At 35.8% G+C, this 24,183-nt stretch overlaps 1 protein-coding gene across 1 annotated transcript; it reads right to left on the bottom strand.

Moving 5' to 3' along the window:
* Window positions 1-1,419: 1,419 nt before the first annotated feature.
* LOC123556327 (cyclic nucleotide-binding domain-containing protein 2-like) lies at window positions 1,420-20,408 on the bottom strand. The gene is made up of 17 exons (XM_053542560.1): window positions 19,288-20,408; window positions 15,354-15,592; window positions 15,061-15,134; window positions 12,201-12,330; window positions 11,610-11,684; window positions 11,056-11,144; window positions 10,456-10,529; window positions 9,925-10,162; window positions 8,738-8,815; window positions 8,047-8,107; window positions 7,368-7,482; window positions 6,969-7,027; window positions 4,775-4,879; window positions 4,365-4,520; window positions 3,627-3,686; window positions 2,693-2,827; window positions 1,420-1,670 (listed from the first exon to the last, which is right to left on the bottom strand). Exons 1-17 carry the CDS (start codon window positions 19,691-19,693, stop codon window positions 1,581-1,583), a joined length of 2,184 nt encoding a protein of 727 aa, XP_053398535.1. The 5' UTR covers window positions 19,694-20,408; the 3' UTR covers window positions 1,420-1,580.
* Between the last annotated feature and the right edge of the window lie 3,775 nt (window positions 20,409-24,183).

Here is a 24,183-nt window from a genome sequence, read left to right as displayed (position 1 = left end):
GCGGGTGTTACGTTTACATGACAACTCTCGCATGCTAGAATGGCGAGTGATCAGGCTTAAACGAGTCCTTGCATCAGTATTATCGAAATTATACGAGTACGGTCAGTTACCACGAAATGTCTTTTTCAATATTTTCGATACAAAAATAAGCCCTATATTACTATACGGGTCGGAAATTTGGGGTATACAGAGGCAAAACTCAACGGAACTTATTCATAATTACGCTTGTAAACGTTATATGTGTGTAAGTCAAAATGCTGTAAATGCTGTTTTAGGTGATTGTGGAAGATTCCCATTGTATATAAACGCGGCTAAAAGAAGCATTAAATATTGGTGTAAAATTTTGAAAATGAATGAAGATAGGCTCGTTAAAAAAAATTATTTGATGATGAAAAATTTGGATAACTGTGGTCAAATCAACTGGGTTTCAGGTGTAAGAAAATTATTATGTAATAATGGTTTTGGTTATATTTGGTTTAATCAATGTATAAATCAAGAAAATGTATTTATGACAAAATTTGTACAACGTTTAAAGGATCAGTATTATCAAGAATGGTTAGGGACAATTACAGAAAGCTCCAAATTGTACTCGTATTGTCAGTATAAGTTTCGCTTTATTCACGAGCCATATTTGAATTATGTTAATATAAGAAAATTTAGACATTCTCTTACTAAACTAAGGTCTTTTTCTCACAATCTTGAAATAGAGAGAAGCAGATATCACAATACCCCGAAAGAAGACAGAATTTGTAAATTATGTAACTCTGGTATAGAGACCGAGTACCACTTTATTTTAGTGTGTCAAACGCTGCAATATATTAGAGAAAAGTATATACCTAAGAAATATTTTGAAATTGCAAATGTGCATAAGTTTAATATGTTAATTAATGTGCTGCAACTCTGAAAATGTGGTAACAAATTTAGCTGTATGCATATTATGCTTTTCAAGAACGCAAGGTAATTTTGGAGACTCAGCAGAATGTTTGAGTTATATTTTTTAGATAAGCTTTGAACAAATACAAAAGGCTCAACTTAAATTTGATATGTATGTATATGTTTATTATCACAGGAACCAGTCTATGTGTTTATTGTGAAATTGTAAATTAATCTTGTTATGGGCCGGTGGCCATTAGCAAATAAATACATTGTCATTGTCATTGTCATTGACAAATCATAAATCATCATTTCACCATTAATTATAAATAATAAACGTGTTTATATATCTGTCATCTCAACTGTCCCACTTTCTGAAATTACAAGGACCTTCATTTTGTCAATAAAATGACCCACAATTCAGCAAATCTGCTGTCATTTGTATGCATACTTTGACATTATGCATGCACATCGATACAAAGTTACCAGTGATTGGCACATTTAGTGTGGAATCTACATGTATGTGGTAAAAGCAAATAAACAGAGTCAAATAAAATAATTTATTTTACATAATATCACAGCTTTAATAATACTCTAAGTACAAATCACACTGATTAGAAAAAAAGGTAATACCGGACCCTTTATCATCCTAGCCAAATAACTTATAAAATTGTTAATGTTACAACTCAGTTTAACCTCATAAAAAGTTAGGAGCCAAATCTGTTGGCATATTCTCGTAACTGACAGGTCAGATCATTCAATAAAACCTTCTTGTACATTATCCAGTCTTCTTTGATCTGTAATGAAGAAAATAAAATTTTAATTTACTTGTCACATGTTATTTTTTTTCTTTGATCGAGTCTCTCTAAAGTATCAGACTGAAGCAGCGAAAAGTTGTCATTATCACCTTTCGGGTGTATCAATACTAATATATAATTTGTATTTGTGAATCGTACTATACATCAGGTATCAAAGTGTATCCTCATGAAGGCAACGTTCGCCAGATACTTAGGCGTTTTCTGGAATTTTGGAGAAAAGCGCGTGTCTCCCACAACTGCCTAATCATCTGAATAGTAGTATATAAGTCAACCATGCACCCTAATCATATGACATGATTAGATCTTGGGGCATAACTAATTTACTCCTTTAGGGTCACACGAGCGTAAACCCTGCTCCCTATATATTCTTAATTCCCAATCAGACTTTCAGTGCTTTGATTATTAAAAAACAATGTTATTCCCAATCAGACATTCAGTGCTTTGATTACCAAAACAATGTTTCAAGGGCCATAATTCCAAAATGCCTGGTCCGATTTGGCTAGTTATCGAACTTGGCCGAGAACTCATTAGCAAACACATTTTGTTCAAGTTTAGTGAAGATCAGATGAGAAATGTTCGACTTAAGAGTGCGGACAAGAAATGGTATTCCCAATCAGACTTTCAGTGCTTTGATTATCAAAAACAATGTTTCAAGGGTCATAATTCCGAAGTGCCTGGGCCGATTTGGCTAGTTATCGAACTTGGCCGAAGACTTATTGGCAACACACATTTTGTTAAAGTTTGGTAAATGTTTGACTTAGAGCGAGGACAAAAGATTTGTGACAGACGGACGGACAAACAGGAGTAAATCAATATATCTCCCACCACAGTGGTGTGGGAGACATACTGAATTCGAACAATACATAGCATTAAACAAATTATTTAGTCCGAGTTTCGGGATTTTTTTATGAATACGTGCCCTGATCCTTGTTGCAAAGAGTTCTTGACAAATGTACAGGGTATATAAAAATCAAAACTAACTATACCACAGAAAATCTTACCTGTAGATTTTCCTGGAAAACGTCCTCTGCTGGATATGCTCGAACAGATTCCCTCACTCGTTTCTTCACGGCCTCGTTTGCGTGTTTGGCATAGAATGCCTTGGACAACATGATACATTCGGCGCCACGACTCACCTGAAAATGTGTAATGAACTGATGTACGATACTTTTAGTACACCAAATGCTCGACACTTTTTGATAAATGAAAACACTCCTAGACATTACATTTTAACTGACAAGTCTCTTTCATTTCAATCGAAAGACTATTTGTAGAAATCCAACTAGAAACACAAACGTAAAAACATTATAAATACATGGTATACTGTTTTCAAACTAATGATAACACGAAGTTTCCAACCGGGATGATTACCCATGGTGCTTAATTTCTTGATTTCTTTCTCTTTTTTTTTTTCAAAACGAATTATTTACAACGAATACCGTTAAAACTTAGGCAAAAATTTTAAGCAAATAAGGCATTTTGCTAAAGTTAGGGCAAAGTAGCAAGCACAGTCAAGGGCCATATGTTCCAACCGTAGGTTCAGCTTCATTTACAGAGTTTATGGTCAGTTTTTGTTGTGTTCAACAACTTTGCCCCTGCTGAAACTTCAGTAAAAACATTCACAACACATTCTTCATTTGTTTCGACTTGTAGGTCTTCATCAGAAATAACAACGTACAATACAAACGATGTCACGTGTAAAAACATCGGTAAGGAATACTTGCAATACCCGTAAAGCTACCACTTTTTTTAAAGAAAAAAAAAACAAACTTATGTCTGAATTTTTCCAGTAATAAATAGCAGAATACTAGTATTGCCTGCACTATGACAAAACTATAGAAACGAAATCCCCATTTTGAAAAAAAAACAAACTCAGTTTTATGCAATTTTGGGGGCTAAAGTTAACGTTCTTTACGCGTATCATTGAAAACTTACCAGACTAACTTCTGTATGTGAACGTTGAATATCGTCCTCAAACTGAATTGAATCGAGACCCTAAAATAAAAGAGAAATGAGCATCTAAACACTGAAAATACATTTTGTCAGCTTTACAAAACAAATGAAGAGATGAAAACACTAAGAATTAATACTGAAACACTAACGTGTAGCTAGGTAACTAAACACGACATATAGCTAGACCCCACGCTTTGCTACTTTAACAACCTTTGGCAAGGCGTATACTAGTATTAGTGATCCCAAAAGAAGCGTTATAAGCCATGACCAGTGAACATCTGTCTCTGTAAATCTGAATACAACACTGGTACGTCGTTTCCTTTGTCAAATTTTCCGATTACTTATATACTGGGCTCATGGGCACATAATTGTCTAGGTTAGATTGCTCGCACATGTCTGTAAGAACGGACATTGTCGACAGGAAGAGATCGTCGCAAGACTGTCTAAAAGCAGGAAGTGAGAACGATGATACTGCTTCTAAAGCAGCAGATAGACCTTTTTTGCAATCATCGCCAAAATGCTGCTCTAACAGCCGTCGTAATTAATAAGGAAACTTGTTGTGAACCGTCTTAGTATTTTTCATCGGAGTATGAAACACTTATACATGAAAACACTACAAAACTGTCATCCGTTCCTTAATTGCAAAGACAATGTAAACTTTTCTCTCTTATCAGTCATAATAAAGATTCAAATGTATGACCCAGACATTAAAATACTCACAAAGACGTCCCTTGGTTTCATGATGGAGACTTGTACAAACACTGGCCCAGGCTTGGTTTCAGCGGGCGTTGGCTCCGGTGTAGCTTCCCGTTTCTTCGGAACACATTTGGAAGGCGGTTCGTAACGTTTCCTTTTATCAAAACTGCTCTTTGTTGACTGCAGACAGAAAATCACAAGCGATATACTGAAGCCCTACAAGTTGATTATGTTATTAATGATTTCAACTGAAGCAAAGCAACCTTGAACCAAGAGAACTATGGTGATAGAAAATACAGTTTTAAGGAATAAAATGCATTTACAACGGTTATATAGTGGAATGATATATCTAAAAAATCTCAGATCTAATATCTCACACAAAACTCTTTGATACGAAATATATACCTGCATAAAACAGATATGTTCAAACTTACGAAGTGAGCTTTCTTTGTTTGAGGTTGCTGACTGTACTTTTCTTTGGTGAATTTTGTATCATCAGCATCCTCTTTAGTCTCTTCCGCCGTATTTTCTTTTGCTTTCTGCAAATCATATTAAAGGAGTTATTAGACCAGGCTGAATAAAATTACCAGATGATCAGATATCCCGGTACTTTATAATGGTAAGCATAAAAATACACTCGTGCATGCAGGTATCATTATTAAAACTTTTACAAAGATGTACTAATCAAAATTATAAATCAGCCATAATATGTATACCCTGCATTCTACGTAGATCTATGTTGTTTTGTTTTTACCTTAAACTCACATATAAAAATTAACATACTGTAATGAACCTATTATTAGAAAGAATAAAAGATCTTTTTTATGCTCTTTGGACGGCAGTGTCAGACCGCAAAACGTTCCTTTGCTGCGGACAACGCTGCCCACAGAAAATGTTCCCTGCGTATAACGCTCCATGCAGATAATCCACAGGTGTTTGAAGCTCTGTCAATGAAATATATGTGCAGGTTAGATCTCTTGAAGATATCGTTACTTTTTCATAGTATATTAGGTGGGTGGGATATGGTAATGCATATATTCATTGACAGAGCTTCAAGCGCCTGTGGATAATCTCTGCTGCGGATAACGCTCCCTGCGGACAACGCTCACTGCGGATAACGCTCCCTGCGGACAACGCTCATTGCGGATAACCCTCCCTGCGGGCAACGCTCACTGCGTATAAGCTTTATGCAGATAATACGGAAAACGCTCCCTGCAGATAACGCTTCCTACGGATAACAAGGAAAATGATCCCTGCGGATAACCTTTCCAACTCGATAGCGATCAACATCGTTTGAAAAAAAAAACAACCTCACGCAAGGTGTAAAAGGGGCGCGATTGTCTAGTGGTTAAGGTGTCCCGGGTTGTCGTGGATTCCGGGCTAGAGTGGTTGAAATAAGTTTGATGTTCTCATCACAATGGAGCTCAATAAATTAGAATAAACTAAACTGAATTATAATCATCACAGTCGTCCTCAACTTCATTACAGTCATTTTCTCACCACATTTTAAACAGCAACATAAATGTTTTCATATAGTGGACACCACGTCTGATCTGACCTGCCAGGGATCATTGAAAAATGAAGAGCATGTATCTATAATCCTTTTACCTAGAAAAACACGGTCGCGTATTCGATAAACTTATTATCAATAGCAATTAGCAATTTATGTACAGTAATGGAAGCTTTTATCAAAATGGTATTTTTCTCTGGACTGAACGACTTATGCTTCTCTTTATTATTTTAGACTTGGACTGAGCTCGAAATTGACTTCTTAAGTAAACTTAAGGTGTCAAACGGAAACTGTTATACAATATGTCTCCAACCCGAGTGAGAGCTATTTACAAAAATATGTTACAAAAATATGTAATAACGACAACTAATCATAGTTTTTCTTCAGTACTTTTTAACATTATACGTCGGTAACACAGTACGTAATAGAACATGTATATTGATTACCGAACCTGTAGACTCCGGGTCTTGAGGTCCGTTTACTGAAGCCCTATAGCCACTTCCATTTTGAATCATACCACCGCGCGTCATATCGTACCGTAGCTCATCTCGTTCCGTCAGTTTTATTAAAAAATATAACATTCAAATCTTACATTAAATTGTACGAAATTAATCTATCATTTGCCGATCACCTTACAGGATCTCATTTAAAAGGTATTAAACTGAATCATACACAGGATCGAACCCGACTGTTCAGAACATAGAACATTTTACTGTCATGATGGTTTTCGGTCTAGCCTGAGCCCCTATGACTGGGACATATACCCATACTACACATTGACCTGTGGTGGCTATAGACAATGCAGACGAAAACTGTGGGGGAAAACGGTGAATTTGATCATGATGATGATCATCATCATCATTTCATTTATGTCTTGTCTAGTCTAGGAATCGGTCGTGGCACAAACAGGCTTATTATTATAATTTATGTCTCGTTTTTTTTTTCAAGCTGGGTACTATATCCCCTCCATATACAACTTGCCGTACGAGGTTCGTTATTCGGAGTTATACGACCTTACATGACAGATCTATTCTTGTCAAATTTTGATATAATGTTATTTTTCAGTCTTAATTCAACAGCTTCAGGCGGTTGACTTACTAAAACTAAGTTGTACATACTTCCTTATCATTATCATCGGCAGGTTTCCTTTTCCTCAGTCCAGAGTCAACTTTTGGTGCTGAATAAAAAAACAACAATCAAAATTATTTATCAAGGTAGTAAACCTTTAATTGCAGTTGCCAATTTCCATGTGGATACATATTACCGTTACGTATTCGGACATTTTCGGGCGAAAATATAGCCCAACTCGCTAACAGTTGTCCGGAAGTGCCGAAATTACGGGTCCCCTACCTTAATGTAAACATTTTTAGTTTAAAAGTGACGTGTTTTGTCTGGAGACTACTACATAAGTATCAAAATGTTCTAGATATTTAGCACGTAGTTTACGCGTATTCATTTTAACTTTAATTAAACTAAAAGATTTTTAATAATCTTTCAAATAAAACGCTTTCACTTACCGAAAATTACTGCTTTCATTTTTGCTGGCGAAATATTGTTGTCATTGGCTTTTGGTTTTGCCATGTAGGCACTTGCTGTAACACCTTTTAGTTTCTTTAAAACAACGCATGAACCCTGAAAATAGTAACAATTAACACCTGACTTAACGCAAGTTTCAACTATAGCACCGCAATGCGGAGCAATATACGCCCGAAGGTATAACCTTTGACCGCTAAGTGTGACCTTGATCTTGAAGCAAGCTTTCCGAAAAAAAGTCATATGGCCTTCGACCCCTAAGCGGGACCTTGACTTTGAAGCGAGCCATCCTAAACATGCGCTCTGCACGTCGTCTCGATGTGATAAATATTTGTGTCAAGTTACTTTGAAATCCTTCAAGGGGTTCAAGAGTTACAGAGCGGACACGGAATTGCTGATGGGCGGACGGACGGACAGACGGACACCGGCGTCATAACATAATACGCCCCTTCGGGCGTATAAAATTGAATAAAGTTAACGTATTTATAAATATTTACGTATTTAACAAGCTTAAAGCAGATATATTTCATTGCCCAAAAACCTGTTTATGTAAAATTCAGTGTTGAACAAGTATGACGAAAGACAACAACATAAAACAGATTATTTCTGAAACTTCTACAAGATTTAAAACTAATTGTTCAAACTAAAAAACAATTTACTCACTGATTTCACAATGTACATCCACTCTGAATTATTACTGTTTGCAACAATTGAGGTATTTCTTCTGCAAAAAACAACATCAGTTTATTTTGAAATAATTGCTGCTAAAAATTAAGCTAGTTAGGCCTACACTGACGCATTTATACGCATAGAGTAAAAATCGACATATCATTTCTGACAAAGCAAGGCACCCTAGTAGAACCGCAGACCTTCCGCGAGTTAACTGTATTGCATCCCATTATAAAAAAGAACTCCACACCCTTAAACACTGGAGAAGAGAAAATGGTAGCTTGATAGATTTGCAAGATAAAATTGCTGGTAAATAAATTTGCTAGATAAATTAAATGAAAGACAAAATACGGGGTGTCATTAAAGTTTCTTTTACAAAGATGCTATCTATGGAAGATATGTAAAAATGACAATATCGTTAAAGTCAAATGGCCAGACTAAGTGAAATCAACTTCTCAATACAAGAAATAGAGAAGAAATGTAGACAATACAATATCAATGGACGCTTCCAAAAAGGCAAAAGCGTATTAAAGAAGTGACAGAGACATTAGTTGTCTCCCTTAAAGAAGCTGATATGACAAAAAAGTTAGCAAATTATTGAAAAACCACTATCCACTTTTCTGTTATATTTCGCCCTACATTAGATGACGCGGAGGAAAATGCGAGCAGATGGAGATGGACTCACTTGAAGAAATGAAGAAGACAATGTTCCGGGTGTTCAGCAAGCTTTTCTATCGGCCAGTCTTTCATAAAATCAAGATTACTGAAAGCAAATTGTAAACGACATCTAATAAACAAGGTAACTGTCACAATGATAAGCCAAAAAATACAGTTGTTTCATATACACACGAGACTAATCAGAAGACTGGGGACAGCAAAAACTCCAGACAACTATTAGGAAGAAATCATTGAACCCAGAGATTTCTGTCCTTTGTTCACCCTTTGGTATATTGGGAGTTAAAGGGTCATAATGGCTTTATCTATAATGTTGCCGCAACTTTTTCTAAATATATAAAGCCAAATAATTTCTTGCGAAATCCTATTTTAAATAATTGTTTTTCAATTTATCATAAGCTTGAATATTTCATCAATATTGTAGAAACAATTACTGACTCCATTGTTTTTGTAGCTCAAGCTTTATTGATGTATGTGCAATACATTTAATAGCGAGCTCGAAGAGCAGGCCCGAAGGGCCTGCTCGAGAATCGAGCTTTACGGTAACGCAAGTATACTTTCACACTTGGTGATGGATTTGAAAAGTTTCGTCGGAAGTTTTAAAAAAGCGCACCCTAGCGGACTGGTGCTCACAGGAAGTACTTCTTTCCGGAGTGAATACAGAACTTCATTCAGTTGCTAAAAATTATTCATCACTCAACAATAATGAAAGAATGATTTCCAGTTGTTTGAAAAAAAATATTATTTGCATTTAAAAGATCAAGCATCGGCCAGAAAATGAAAAAAATGTCATTAATAAGCAGAAAGAAACGGGAACGCGGTAATGACGTCACCGTGACACCGGCTCCCATAAATTTTGCAACGTATGATATTCACTGTTATAGGCATGGTGACACTAAATGTAGACTTTTTTCAAGCGAATAGGTTCTCCTGAATTCTTGTGACTAGTGAATAGTTTCTTTGTGACAAATAAATGATGCATAATATTTTTAGATAAATCCGATTTCTTTGAGCTCGCTTTGAGGCTTTGCCTTAGTTCATATTAGTTTGTATAGAATTAAAGCGTAATGGAACGTTAACATTTTGGATGAACTATCACACTTTGTCCAGTCCAACGTCTTCTTCTAAGTTGTTGACTGGCACAGAAGTGTTATAAAGGGAGGTAACCTTGCAGGAGTTGAAACAAAGTTATCCTACCTGATGAACTTTATATGGTCTGGTAAATCACCTTCTTCTCCAGACATAAAAATATCAAAGAAATCCTCTCTACCAATAGACAAGAGCTGTACTGTATCCTGACTGGTTACCGTGGCGGTACGTTTCGAGTGGTGGAGAAGGGCTAATTCCCCAAAACTCATTCCTTTCTTCATTACCGTCGCCGTTTTAACAAATGATGCGCCCGTTTTTGGATCTTTGAGCAAAATGGTTACCACCGCTGCAATTAAAACAAAGACATTAATCACTGATATCAACATTTAGTCAACTATAAGCGATATTTTGCTGCTTTAAGTCGTATAGTATTTCATATTAAATGTATCGACGCAAGTCAGAAATAAGTTTTCCACGAGGAAATCATTGCGCATAAAGTTTATAAAAACAACAGAAGTATATTCTCTGTGACAGATTAATATCATTCCTTTGCTTTATTTATTTATTCACATCAAAACAATCTTTAAAAAAGTATCTGTAGTGTTAAATGTTTGACCAAAGACAAAGTGTGTAACTTACCGTGTCCAGAGAGTATAAAGTAAAAATTCTCAGCAAAATGTCCCTGCCGAATAATGATACTTTTTGGTGCAACGCTGAAAATAAAAAAAATAAATAATACGTTATGGCACAACCATGCAGATATAATATAGTAATATTATATATTGTTTACGTATATTAGATATGAAAGCTAAGCAAAAGTCTACGACAACATGATAATAATTCTATGATGATGCTAATAATAATTATTATGATTATTGTTATGGCAATAATCTCGGGAGCGGGAGGTCGAAGGTTCGAAACCTACTTTAGACACGTTTCGACATGGCCGGTTGGTAAGCCGACAGTTAGATAAATAAAGGTTACTAACCGCCTTCCTCTCTGCCGTCTGGCATTTCATTCAATGGGTATACGTGTACAAAGCAAAGATGTCTCATAAGTGAAAAGGGACAGCACTTTTGTTAACAAACACTTGTTTCAAGTACTCAAATGTCTGCCAGGGTGATACAATGTATAAAGTTTTGAAAAGTAAATGTGAATCATTGATGAAATTATGCTGAAAAATATCTAAACAATCTACATGGATTTACAAGTTTTGTAAAAAAAAGTCCGGTTACTCACATTTCGTACCAAGCGACCTTTGCAAGTTTTTCTTGCATGTGCAGAGGGTATTCAGCATATGACCGTAAACACTGCAGACCGAACATTGCCTGGTGATACAAAAACATGACCGCTATTTATTGAGAATGTTTTAAGTGAACATCAACAAATTAAGTGAGTAAAATATAAATTATGCACGTGTTATTGTTACTGAATCAGCACTCCAGTGAGATATTTAAGTAAGGAATTTTGAAAGCAGACGAAGTGGTTCAGTCGTAAAATTGCCTGAATTTGAAACCGCACGTGCTGCTTTCGAGTCTTTGGTCTTTAAACCTTTAAACTAATGTTACTAACATTGGGATAAGAGTTCCGTGTATGAGTGGCTTACAACTGGCACGCAAGAACCGAGGGAGATTCTGGAATCGAGATGTCTTCTGTATCTTGCAATCCAGATAACACCATTTTCCAACAAAATATTACTAGACTCGCCCAGATGGGTTTCAAGTGTCGACTTCAAATAAGCTAACAAACAAAGTACATGGTATTTCATTTGAATTTTTGAATACTAGTTATACCGTTTGAACTTGTTCCTGTGTTCGGTCCTCGGACGCTGTAGTGAGTATCGCCTTTGTTTCTGAACTAAGTGAAATCTGTAATAAACCATGTTCTTTGTAGAAAATTGCAAGAAAAGAAAAAATAAAGAGAAAAAGAAAAGTGACTCGTAAATATATTTTTTTGCAAAATAGAATTTAGAATCAGGAATGTTTCTCATACGGTTGTAATTTATCCTAGGCATGTAAACAGCTCGTAGGGAGCCTATATTGAAAACCACCACCACCAGCAAGGAAACGACATTCTGAACCACTTGTATCCTTAGATTATTATAGTGTTAGCCAGGGCTTTAACTGTTTGCCTGTTCAAATGACATTATGTGGTATACTTGACAAGACATTAATAAACTTAGCAAATGAACTGTGCCTAAGATTGGTTCTAATATGCAAAAAGTTTGCTAATTAAGGTGCAGAAAATGTCCTATACGGCTAAGTGATTATCCAGTTGACCAGTTGACCAGTTTGGCATCAGAACCATGTATACATACTGCTAGCAGGAAGATTCATCTGTAATATTTTCGCATTTTTGTTTATGATGAGAAAACAATAAATTACCTCCTTTTTAGCCTTAAAATAGCTGGGGTCAAACGAGAGACCCGCGTTTTTCATATTTTCCTCAGTAGTAGTCTCCTCGCTGGCAATGTCCATAAATGTTCTCATACTGGTCATGTTACTGGAAGCTTGTCTTTTTCAAGTATAGAAACAAATCATGCATTGTTAATTTGTTAAAAACATAATTTTTATGATGACATTGTTAAATTTAACTTTCCTAAAATTAGTTCATTAAAAATAATGACCATCAGTGGATTAAATGAAAAAGTATTTTGTTGCAGAAACGAACGTTTGAATGAAAATATTGTCAAAGTCCTATGTATATTTCAGCTTTATGCACAATATACATGTACAGTCTAATAGGAAACGCCACATGCATCATACGCTAATCTACAACAGAACACTACTTCTTTCTGTAGACTCTGACTGCACGGCATTTGGCTGTTGGTGTCGTTGCTTCACTGCCTCTAGTCCTGCCGCACCCGCCAAAACGACAGAAAGAGAAGTAACAGACTAAATGAATATACCATAATGGCGTACTAAAACTACCGTTTTGTTCTGTAGGAGAGTGGAGGCGGAGGAGCGGGTACGTAAATGGGGATGGGTGGGAGGGTGTTGGTGTTTGGGCGGCGTAAGACAGCAGGGGTGCGAAAGAACTATATTTGATGTTTTGTCTTGTTCTAAGACTAAACTACCAGAAAACATTCTTTATATCGCCGTTTTCGGCATTTCATAGTGACGGTCTTTTATTCCGACGAGATAACGGGAAAAAACTCAGTTGAGTTTTTTTTCTGCAGTCTCTAATCGTGGGTGGGGAGGTTGGGAGGGGTTGGAGACGAGGAGATATAAGGACACAAAGAAAACGACTTAATATCGTTTTGTCGTTGTGGCGGGTCAACAGAACAACAGGAGGAAACTTTCAGACAACAGTCCCCCTACCCGTCATATAGAACTGGCCTGATTGTCACGTTAAGACATTACACAGTATTGTTGGCATTTTCTACATGCATAGAAAGAAGACAGCTTCTGTTGTTAAGTGTGAACGTTACTACATTAGAAATATACATGTTTTTAAAAGAAAGAACAAAAATAATACTAAAAGAAGATGAACTGTGCTATGTATCAATCAAACTGGCTAAAACGCTACAAACACAATTATGTTTTTCATTGATATGTCACGCTACTATCGTGATGGAACGAGGAAAAGAACGCCATGAATCAGGAAGAAATGTACACTATTTTGTCTACCAGTTCACTAACACGCACTACCATTAAACGAGCAAAGAAAGATTATTTATTTGCTTCGCATGCTTCGTGTGTTACCGTTTCATACTCTCCGCCCTGAAGTTATTACGAACAATAAAAGCACAAACAATTTGTTACGTAATTAAGATAAAAAACAGATACATTTTCATAATTTACAACACTGCAGAATATTGTCAATACAAAGAGTCAAAGTCTCAGAAATGTAAGATAAAAACTAAACAAAATCTAAGAAACATGTTGATTTAAACTTGATTTATATCTGATAATTCAGCACGGTGAAAAAATGAGCTAAAAATACATATTAACGATTTTTGGGTTTAGCAATGTTTTTCAACAATATTTCAGTTATGTAACCTAACCAGTGTTCCTGGATTCTGTCCACTACGGTCGGCATTAATTCTCCCGCATTATGTGTACGCACGCACTAGATGATCCTAACATTTAGCCGGTATATTGTACACTCAATACGTGCGTACATCCAATAGGGACGGCTTAATGTTGGCGGCACCATTACTTACCTGTTCTCCACAAGTAACTACCAACTTCTCTACATCAGAATCAGATGTGGAGAACGAAATGACTTCTGACACAAATGTCTTATATGAAACCGCCACGGAGAACATCTATGGCCTCACCCGGGTATCGAACTCATAACCCCACGACCCATAGATCTGTGCTCTCGCCGTTGAGCTAAGCTGGCAGGCTTTATATTCAAGGTGGTCAATAACATTTCGGAGTCACTGTATGACATTTTTCTTCTTTTTTATTCTATCAGATATTTAATTAAGGGGAAAAAAGAACCCGCATTAAATATAGTTAGATCTCTATTAGAAATTTGTATTATATTTTTCATAAAGTTTTGTACTTTACCCTCCCTACTTTTAATATGAAAGTATTTAAAAAGCTGACTATTTATTTTATTTCATTATCATTTCATTTGCTAGATATATGTATATTTTAACAATCTATATGACAAAAGGCAAGTTTTGAAACTGTGTATAGCTTCAAATTAATTTATCCCCAGTCTATCTAGGTTGCGCATCTAATGAATTTCGGTGAAATATATATTTGTTAATTCAACTCTTTCACGAATATAATACAATAGTAACAACATTCCCTTGGCTAAGTATATTTATCAAATTAGCGATTTTGCGGATATTAAAATCAAATTTGAAAATACATTCAGCGAAACTTTAACATGAATAAAAACACTCAGTGAACATAAATTAGTGCAACTGCCTAGATGTCCTCCTTTAAAGCCAATAAGCAGAATTTATCAGTGAATACCAGGTATACATTTGATATTATTTATGAGCCGTATTTAAATACTATACTGAAAGTTTAAAAAGGTCAAAACAAAAAGCTTCAAACGAAAACCTGACTGTTTACTTTCGTCGTTCAAGTGATGATCAGCTCCTGTTCTTCTTTGCTTAAAGAGTCGCAATTTAGTTTAATATCAGTTCGCCTAACAGCTCCAAAAAGTAAATCTGGCTTTAAAGTTTTCGTTTTGAACTTCATAACAGTGAGAAAATGAAAACATTGTAGATTGCATAATAATTATGGTATGAAAAACATTTTATTAAAGTTAATTACTCACTTTCCTTTGGCTGACGCTGACAACCTGACTATCGCCTTAATTACTTTCACACAGCTGACAAATTTCTCTTTGAGCTGAAACATATAACACAATATAGAAATATGAAACACCTGAAAAAAGTTATAAAATGATTTGATTATGAAATGGTTAAATTAATACAAGAGATTGCACTTAAGTTATGTAAGTGTCCTGTTGTATACGTTCCACAAACCTAGAGGCAAAAGCAATTTTTGCAAAGAAATCTAAGACCACTCCTATACAAAAATACAAGGATCAGTGTTTTGTTTGCCTACCTGTTTAGCCCTGATTTCCTTCGCAGCCTTGTCCATCTGCAATCTTTGTAAAGCGGTTGACTGCCGGGCGGTGGGACTGGCTAATACCGCTTGACTCCTTTTCTTACTGCCGAGCGGGGTAAAAGTTCCTGAATCCGGGGTCATCCGCTCATCTGTCATGCCGCTATGGACAGCTCCAACAGACTTTTCAGGGGACATAGATGCTCTACTCTTTGCGCCAAGGCCAGCCTCTTTTCGATCTAATACGACAACGAATATAAAGTTACTTTTCATATTACATGGCTCGCCGGTCCATAGCTTGTGATATGTGACCGGCCAGTAACATAACTGAATCATGTTTTTAGGGCTGAAGTCAATTTAAAAGAAAATTCTTGCATAAAAACTACTTTTTTCACTGGATCCGCCCATGTATTAACGGGAGAAAAATCGTATGCAAACAAGGCAATTCACGTGCTGTTAATACATGATTTTTATTTTTGAAATGCTTTCCCAGGGACGTATCTCAGGTATATCTGCGCAGATTGACATCTGCTATCTGTTTCTTTTTTCCATAAAAACCTTTTCTTGTAGCATAAAAGTTGCAATCTAATCCATAGTATGTTTTGCTGTACCAGTACCAACGTCAAACGCACTGCCCCCAACAATGTTCGTACTCGCTTCTCCCTTTGTTTACACCCCTTTTTGTAGTCGGAGTCGATTCATTTTTATGTATAAGAATTGCATTAACTTGAGTGATTGTTTGTTTTTTAGGAATCATTTTAATGATTTTGGTAAGTATAAGTCGAAATGTTTTTATCTAATTTCGCGAAGAATTTAGATAAAAAAATTTAAAGCTTGTCACTACGTTCGTATTCATCCGTAATCTAAATGTGTTCATACTCAAAATATTAATTCGAATGTAAAGTTATTACTTTTGAAATTATGTTCCTGTTTACCAAATTCTTAAGTGATATGCAAAAATATGGTTAATTTCATGTTTGTAACGACAATACACGTTTGTTTTGTGTATTAACGTCTGCAGAAGCCCTTGGGATCTGTTTGTGACATCGACCTTCGATCTCGGTCACAAACATTCCCATGTTAATACACAAAAACGTGTATTATCCCTACATTCTATAGAACATTTTTTCCGATGTCGTGTTCTCCAACGGGTGAGGAGTATTGAATAGTTGTTTGCAAACCGTTTAGTATGAGAGAGCATAGCCCTTTGCATCACCGAACAGTATGAACCCAGCAAAAACAACACATTGCTAACTATATATATACACACACTTTTATAGGGTCCAGTTTTACATTTTATTCACTATACAGTGATATCCTAAATTCATTTATGGATAGTACGATTCATTCATAGCTAGCCGTAATTTATCTATGGATGTCATTTTTTCGTTTGCATTACGGATATCACAAATTCATGTTATGATATCATTAGTTTTTGGATATCATTAAATGCATTTACAGATATCACAAAATGATATAAGGATGCCTTTCATTTGATTAATTGGATGTCCGAAAATGAACTGAGGATATCACTGAATTAAACTAAGGACATAGAAAAGTATTCATAATTAGAGATATCCAGTATTCTATTTTGGGATACCTTTAAGTCATTGTTCAAAATATCACAAAATACATCTAATGGCATCATAAATGAATTCAGAATATCATAAATTGAATTTAGGGTATAACAAAATTGTGAATATATAGTAAAACGGCACCCCATACACCTAACATTTCTGGGACCGGCTGCAAACAGTACTTGAAACTGAATGCTCTAGGAAACGATAGATTCTGTTTCTGTGTTACTCTGTTGTAGGGTTACTATGATGTCAAGAATACCAATGTCACGGTGTGCTGTTAAACATAGGCGCAATGTAATGGCAAGAAATACTAATGGCATGGAGTGTTGTACAACGTACGGTCAATATAATGACAAGAAATACCAATGGGACGAAGTGTTGTACGACGTAGGGACAATATAATGACAAAAAATAGCGATGACATGGAGTGTTGTACAACGTAAGGTCAATAGGATTGCAAGAAATACCAATCGCATGGAGTGTTGTTCAAGGTACGGTAATTAGAATAGCAATTAACACCAATGACGTGGAGTGGTGTACAGCGTAGGGTCAATAGAATGGCAAGAAATACCAATCGCATGGAGTGTTGTATAAAGTACGGTCATTAGAATAGCAATTAATACCAAAAGCAAGGACTGTTGTACAACTTAGTGTCATCAGAATGGCTAGTAATACAAAGGGCATGGAGTGATGTACAACGTAGGGTCGATAGAATGGCAAAAAATACCAATCGCATGGAGTGATGTACAACGCACGTTCATCAGAATGACAATTAATAATACTAATGACAGGGAGTGTTGTACAACGTACGGTCAACAGAATGACAATTAATACCAATGACAGGGAGTGATGTACAACGTACGGTCAATAGAATGGCAATTAATTCCAATGACATGGAATGTTGTACAACTTAGTGTCAATAGAATGACTATTAATACTAATGGTATGGAGTGATGTACAACGTAGGGTCAATAGAATGGCAAAAAATCGCATGCAGTATTGTAAAGCATACGGTATATATATATATATATAATGGTAATTAATATCAATGCTACGAAGTGTTGTACAACGTAGGGTCGATATAATGGCTATCAGTACCAATAGCATGGAGCGATGTACAACGTATGGTCAATAGAACGGCAAGAAATCGCATGGAGTATTGTAAAGCATACGGTCTATATTTATATAAAGTATATTTATATAAAGTATATATATATAGAATGGTAATTAATATCAATGCTACGGAGTGTTGTACAACGTAGAGTCAATATAATGGCTATCAGTACAATGGCATGGAGCGATGTACAACGTATGGTCAATAGAATGGCAAGAAATCACATTGAGTATTGTAAAACGTACGGTCTATAGAAAGGTTATTAATATCAATGCTACGTGTTGTATAACGTAGGTTTAATAGAATGGCAAGAAATACCATTCGTAGGAAGTGTTGTACAGCACACTGTCAGTAGAATGGTAATTAATACCAATGATATGGAGAGATGTACAACGATATACTAGGGACTATATCTGGTTCCGCAATACAACTCGAACGTTAGTGGTCCTATATAGTGCCCAACTCTAAGATTGCATGTTACATATATACTTTGTAAAGCGCATTAGAAACTTTTTAGGCATATTTTGCTCTATATAAGAGTTATTTGTACTGTACTGTACTGTACTGTACTGTACTGTACTGTACTGTATATGCAACAAAGGAGGCAGGACTAGACTTTTAAGACCCATTAATATGTAGGCAAGCAAGGGCATACCTACAAAAAGATCAAAAATTGACCTGGGAAGAGTAAAGGCAGATTTTATTTATTGACGCTTTCTTAAAAAATAAACAGTCGTTGCAAAAAGCTCACTAGAGCTTATGTTACTTGTTATCATCTCCGACTTTGTAAATAAGTATTACTTGACTTGACTTGACTAACAGCCAATGAACAAAAGTTCTGTAGAGCATTTGAGCGAACAGTTAAACCAATTTGACCTTATACCCGAGCAATTAGCTGATACCCATTTACAGCTGGAATGACTGAGGCGGTCTCAATAAAGTGCCTTGTCTAAGGACACACCACAATGGCGGTAGCCAGGAATCGAACCCGAAGCCTACACCTCTACAGGAAAGCGTCTTAGCCTTTCCGACCAAATGCAGTGAACATTCAATTATCACTATAGTATATGATTTTGGTCTTGTAATGTTAAGACTGTTAAAGTATAAAGTATTCAATAAAAAGTAAAGTTTAAGAATTTATAAGATTATAAAATAATCAAAGAAAACGAACATGTGTTCATAACAGATCTCAGTGCCCATGTAAACTATATAAAATATTTCTCGATTCTCGTACACTAACCTGCATCATCGCCTTCTTCAGTTATCGTCTTCAAAATGTCGGCTGCTGGAGTTTTCCCGCCAGACTTCCTGGCATCCTTTCCCTTTATGTCTACTTCCTCTTCCTCTTCCTCCGAACTTTCTTCAGTTTCTAGGTCCACTATATCGTCCAGAAATATAACATCTTTAAGAATGTGTTTATAGCGGTTGAAAAAATAGTACTTCGCATCTTTCACAACACGTTTCTTCTCGTTTTGTAGATTATTCCTTTCCTCTTTGTTTTTATCAACGACAAACCGTTGAAACGCTTGTAGACTTGAACCTGTGTAGTTCTCCGGTTTAGAGTAATAGTCCAAATCCGTCGCCGCCGGATCGTTTTTACTACCGGAAACCGAATGCGACTTCATCGAGTCCTCGAAATTGCTCATCCCGACCTATTAAAACTACTATTTTTCATCATTTTTATTATTTTTAACAATACGTTCCATCCTTCGTAACCGCTCAACCAAGACGTCGTTACTAATAGAATAACATTTGACGTACACATATTGACGTCATGGCGTCGCGAACGTTATTTTTCAAAGCAAGAATCATTGCTTTGAAAAGATCATCCGTAATATTTGTGTTGTAGCTACCTTCTAATGAAAAGATTGATTAAAGGTAATTAAAAAGTCAGTACTGATACAGAAATAGAATTCAATAATTCCTTTGTACCACTTTGTGCTGGCACTGCTGTGAAAGACTGGAGTGTGAGAAGCGATTCATGCCAGACATCAATAAGTCCCTGCAATACGTTTAATCAGCTGCGATCTCTCTGTGATATTACACCATGAAAGTGCTAAATCCATCAAATGTGTGTCACAATGATCCGTGTGTCTTACTTTTACTGCCGATCGCATCCCCGAGTAACAAGCTATGATGGTTTTATCTTTTTCATTTGTTAGGAGATTTATTTATCTCAATGTTCTTAAATCCTTCACGAAACCTTTGTTAAAACTATTTCACTTATCTTTTTATATAAAAACAGCTACTGAACAATAGTATACAGTCATTCATTGAATGAAAACAGTCCAAACTGTACACTGAACATTATTTTTAATCAAATTTTGGAAAAAATCTCACGAAAATTTTCTTTACATTCGTAAGAAACGGAAATTGAATGTTTATCTTCATTTTCAACGTTTAAAGGCTTGTTAACCATATAACCCTTTGTGTTAAAACGTCAAATAATAGCCCCATAAATAAAAATAAACACGGGTATTTCAAATGTTTAAACAACTAAAATCGAGAGGCTGTCTTTAATGATAAAAAGGCAATTGAAAATTTTATAGTATTTTATATAACAATAAATATAGGATATAATGAGTTTATGCACATAAATTTTAAGGTGATTTAAAGAGGCCCGGTAAGTGGTTCGATTAGAATAAACTTATTTCACACTCCCTAAATTTGTTTTTAAATGCTGTTTGTTTTCTACATATTCCGGAACATTGTTATTTTTAATATTTTGATTAACTCTTGAATGTACTAAATGTATTTTTGTCCTTTACATGCAGGATTAAACCTTTTATTTTATCTGTCTCTCTTGGTACGTGTACAGGCCTCAATGTTGAAATCTATGTAAAATTCAAATTAAAAAGACGGAAGAGGAAAGGAATTATTCAGCTTTTTATTTGGACTGTAGAAGAAACGTTGCCTGTTTTACGATTCAAGGAATGACTAGTGCTTGATTAAAAAAAAAAGAATATTAACTTTTTTTCTGTTAAGTTTGTTTGTTTGTTTTGGGTTTAACGCCATTTTTCAACAGTATTTCAGTCATGTAACGGCGGGCAGTTAACCTAACCAGTGTTCTTGGATTTTGTACCAGTACAAACCTGTTCTCCGCAAGTAACTGCCAACTTCCCCACATGAATTATCAGAGGTGGAGGACTAATGATTTCAGACACAATGTCGTTTATCAAATAGTCACGTAGAACATACGCCCCGCCCGAGGATCGAACTCGCGACCCCGCTCTTACCTACTGAGCTAAGCGGGCGGGCACTTTTTCTGTTAAGGGTGTATGAAATGTTAAACGTATCACATTTAATAAATGCGTCTATTTCTGCATGGTAACAAACCCTGTTGGCACTTCTGTGCTTTCCACCATTGTTTTATTTAATCAGACTTTTTTTGTAACATAAAGGATGGTTCCATGATATTCAAATTAAAATTCCAGTTTGATATGTAATAACACAATTTCCTAAATAATTATGTTAAAAGAATTTCGTTTTTATTTTTATTCTCTTTTTTTTAACCATTGCGGCCGAACCTCAAGACCTTTTTGGTCAATATTTGACATTCTTTAATGTAACACATTTCTCACTTAGGTAACGTAAGAAAAGCGGCGGGTTTATTTTCCACACCGATAAACTCTTCAGTGAAGGAGGGGAGATTTATCGGTCGTCTGTTTACCCAAATACTTGAAACTGATATCTTAAAATGACAACCGTTTTGTTTCGTTGGTCATCGATCCATGATATCAGATACTATTATACGAACCTGTAACAACAAATCACCCCCTACTTATTGATGTACATAATTTTAGCATATATTTTTAAAACATGTGTTGTCTCTAAGTTGTAACTTTTAGTAAGAAGTAGTGACCGACTTCAAAAGAGAACATTTTTAATATATTTCAGATGCTTTAAGAGTTTCGTAAATCGCTTCGATAACTTAGTGGTAGAACGTCCACATCGAGTGCGGGAGGTCGTGGGTTCGAGCCCCGGCTGCGTCATACCAAAGACGTGAAAAATGATACCAGCAGCTCACTTAGTTGGCGCTCAACATTAAAAGGGAAATTTGCTTCTCTTCTTTTATGCCCTAATGACGATGGATTCCATCAGAAATAAGGTATTTAGGGTGAAAAGTATAAGTCACAATCGACCTAAAATGAATTAGTATGAATAGACTGTCTAAGGTTCGTATATGTTTTATTATGTATAAAAATTACAGAAATCTACGCAAAGTGGATAGGTCCTTTTAATCCCTAAACAGATAAAACAAAATCTACCATATTCTTAACGATTACAAAAGCAATACAGTCGGGTCTCTAAACGGCATACAATGTCTTACACAACATAATATTATATTTTTGACCAAGTTTACAGCTAGGTGTAACCGCGTATACCCCATTTATATAGTAGTCACTGCTAACTAGAGGGAACATTGCCACAGTGCTAACTAGAGGGAACATTGTCACAGAATTTCACGATATTGTCTTGAAATTAATTTCATACCTTTATATGTGCAGTTTCAGGAGTTGTTACACTAGATCTACCTAAAGTCACAACAGACAAATTCATAATATTAAAGGGAACAAATGAATAAACTTTATGAAACACTTTGAATATCCTTATTTAATATAGTGTTACCTATTTACACTAACACGTACAGGGAAATTAACATTAAGTTTTAGATGTTATGTTGACAGACAAACATCATACTGTTTGTAATTCGTTATAGCACGATAAGCTCGATACACATCCTCCAATTATATGCTGGCCCAGTTTTATTAATTAGTTTATTTATGAACAATTGCATCGTTATAAGTGACAAAACGAGTTTAAAGAGTGAAATAAACGCCCTTTCTCGATTGTTTTCTATTTAATTACTCCGTTCTATAAACGGCGATAGACATTTTACAGTACGAGGTCACAGGCACCAGTATCGGACCTGGGACAAAGAATATGGCTTTGTTTTTCATCCTAAATGAGTTCAAAATGAAAAATATATAATGAAATATGAGCCCCCTACAAAATATACATACGTCTACTGAAGGCCAGAATCTCGAGAATCGAGCCTGCGAGCAATGGGTTCACTTCCTGGGCCGTTGTGAAATAAATTCTCTAGACATTTGAACAAACTACCTATCACTATTTCACATGTACATTTAGCTACAAAATGAGACCGACCCCAAGTCTCTAGCCCTTCCCGTTCATGAAATATCTATCAGGAAACGAGTGATTTCCTGCTGAAAGTCCCTGGTAGATAAAAATGCGGCACAAAAAATCGGTACGTAAACATAGGCTAAAGTATGGTTGTCCGCCGAGAACGGCTCAAATTCGATAAAAAATACTAAATAGTATAAATAAATACATAAACTAGGTCCACTCACAATCGTCAGTTGCATCTCAAACACGCGATATTGGCGTTTCAAATTTTTCCACGGTCTTTCAATTGAATGCTACGCCATTGAACAGAATTCATTAGGTATTTTTAAACGCAATTTCTGATTGGCCAATAGCGACACACCTCCCACAGAATCGCAACGTTTCGTATATTATCGTATTGGTTTCAATGGCGGAGAATACAATTGAAAGACCGACGGAAAAATAAAAAAGTAAATATCACGTATAGTAGATGCTACTGACGGTGGTGAATGGCCATGATTTACATATTTAGTAATACTTGTTATTAATGGCAAATGAATTTGAACCTTGCTAGGCTGACAAACATCTTTTAGTCCGTGATTTCGTACCGTTTCGTTGTGCCACATTTCTATCTACCTGGAACTTGCAGCAGAAAGTCACTCGTTTTCTGATAGATATTTCATGAACGGGGAGGGCTAGAGACTTCGGGTCGGTCTCATTTTGTAGCTAAATGTACATGTGAAATAGTGATAGGTAGTTTGTTCAAATGTCTAGAGAATTTATTTCACATCGACCCGGGAAGTGAACCCATTGCTCGCAGGCTCGATTCTCGAGATTCTGGCCTTCAGTAGACGTATGTCTATTTTGTAGGGGGCTCATATTTCATTACATATTTTTCATTTTGAACTCATTTAGGATGAAAAACAAAGCCATATTCTTTGTCCCAGGTCCGATACTGGTGCCTGTGTACGAGGTTACGTTTGGACGCTATTTACATAGTAGTGCGTAG

The sequence above is a fragment of the Mercenaria mercenaria genome, chromosome 5 (genome assembly GCF_021730395.1).
Source record: "Mercenaria mercenaria strain notata chromosome 5, MADL_Memer_1, whole genome shotgun sequence".
Classification (NCBI taxonomy): Eukaryota; Metazoa; Mollusca; class Bivalvia; order Venerida; family Veneridae; genus Mercenaria; species Mercenaria mercenaria.
The sequence above is the reverse complement of the archived record's forward strand: the minus strand, read 5'-3'. Positions and strand labels throughout refer to the sequence as shown.

Bases quoted from the DNA above. Each gene is read 5' to 3' on its own strand.
- LOC123556327 (XM_053542560.1), bottom strand. From the start codon at position 19,693: ATGAGCAATTTCGAGGACTCGATGAAGTCGCATTCGGTTTCCGGTAGT. The intron at 11,685-12,200 runs GTAATTTATTGT...GGTTTATTACAG, and splicing joins ATTTTAAGGCTAAAAAGGAG to ATTTCACTTAGTTCAGAAAC. The intron at 3,687-4,364 runs GTGAGTATTTTA...CTTTTATTTTAG, and splicing joins TGAAACCAAGGGACGTCTTT to GGTCTCGATTCAATTCAGTT.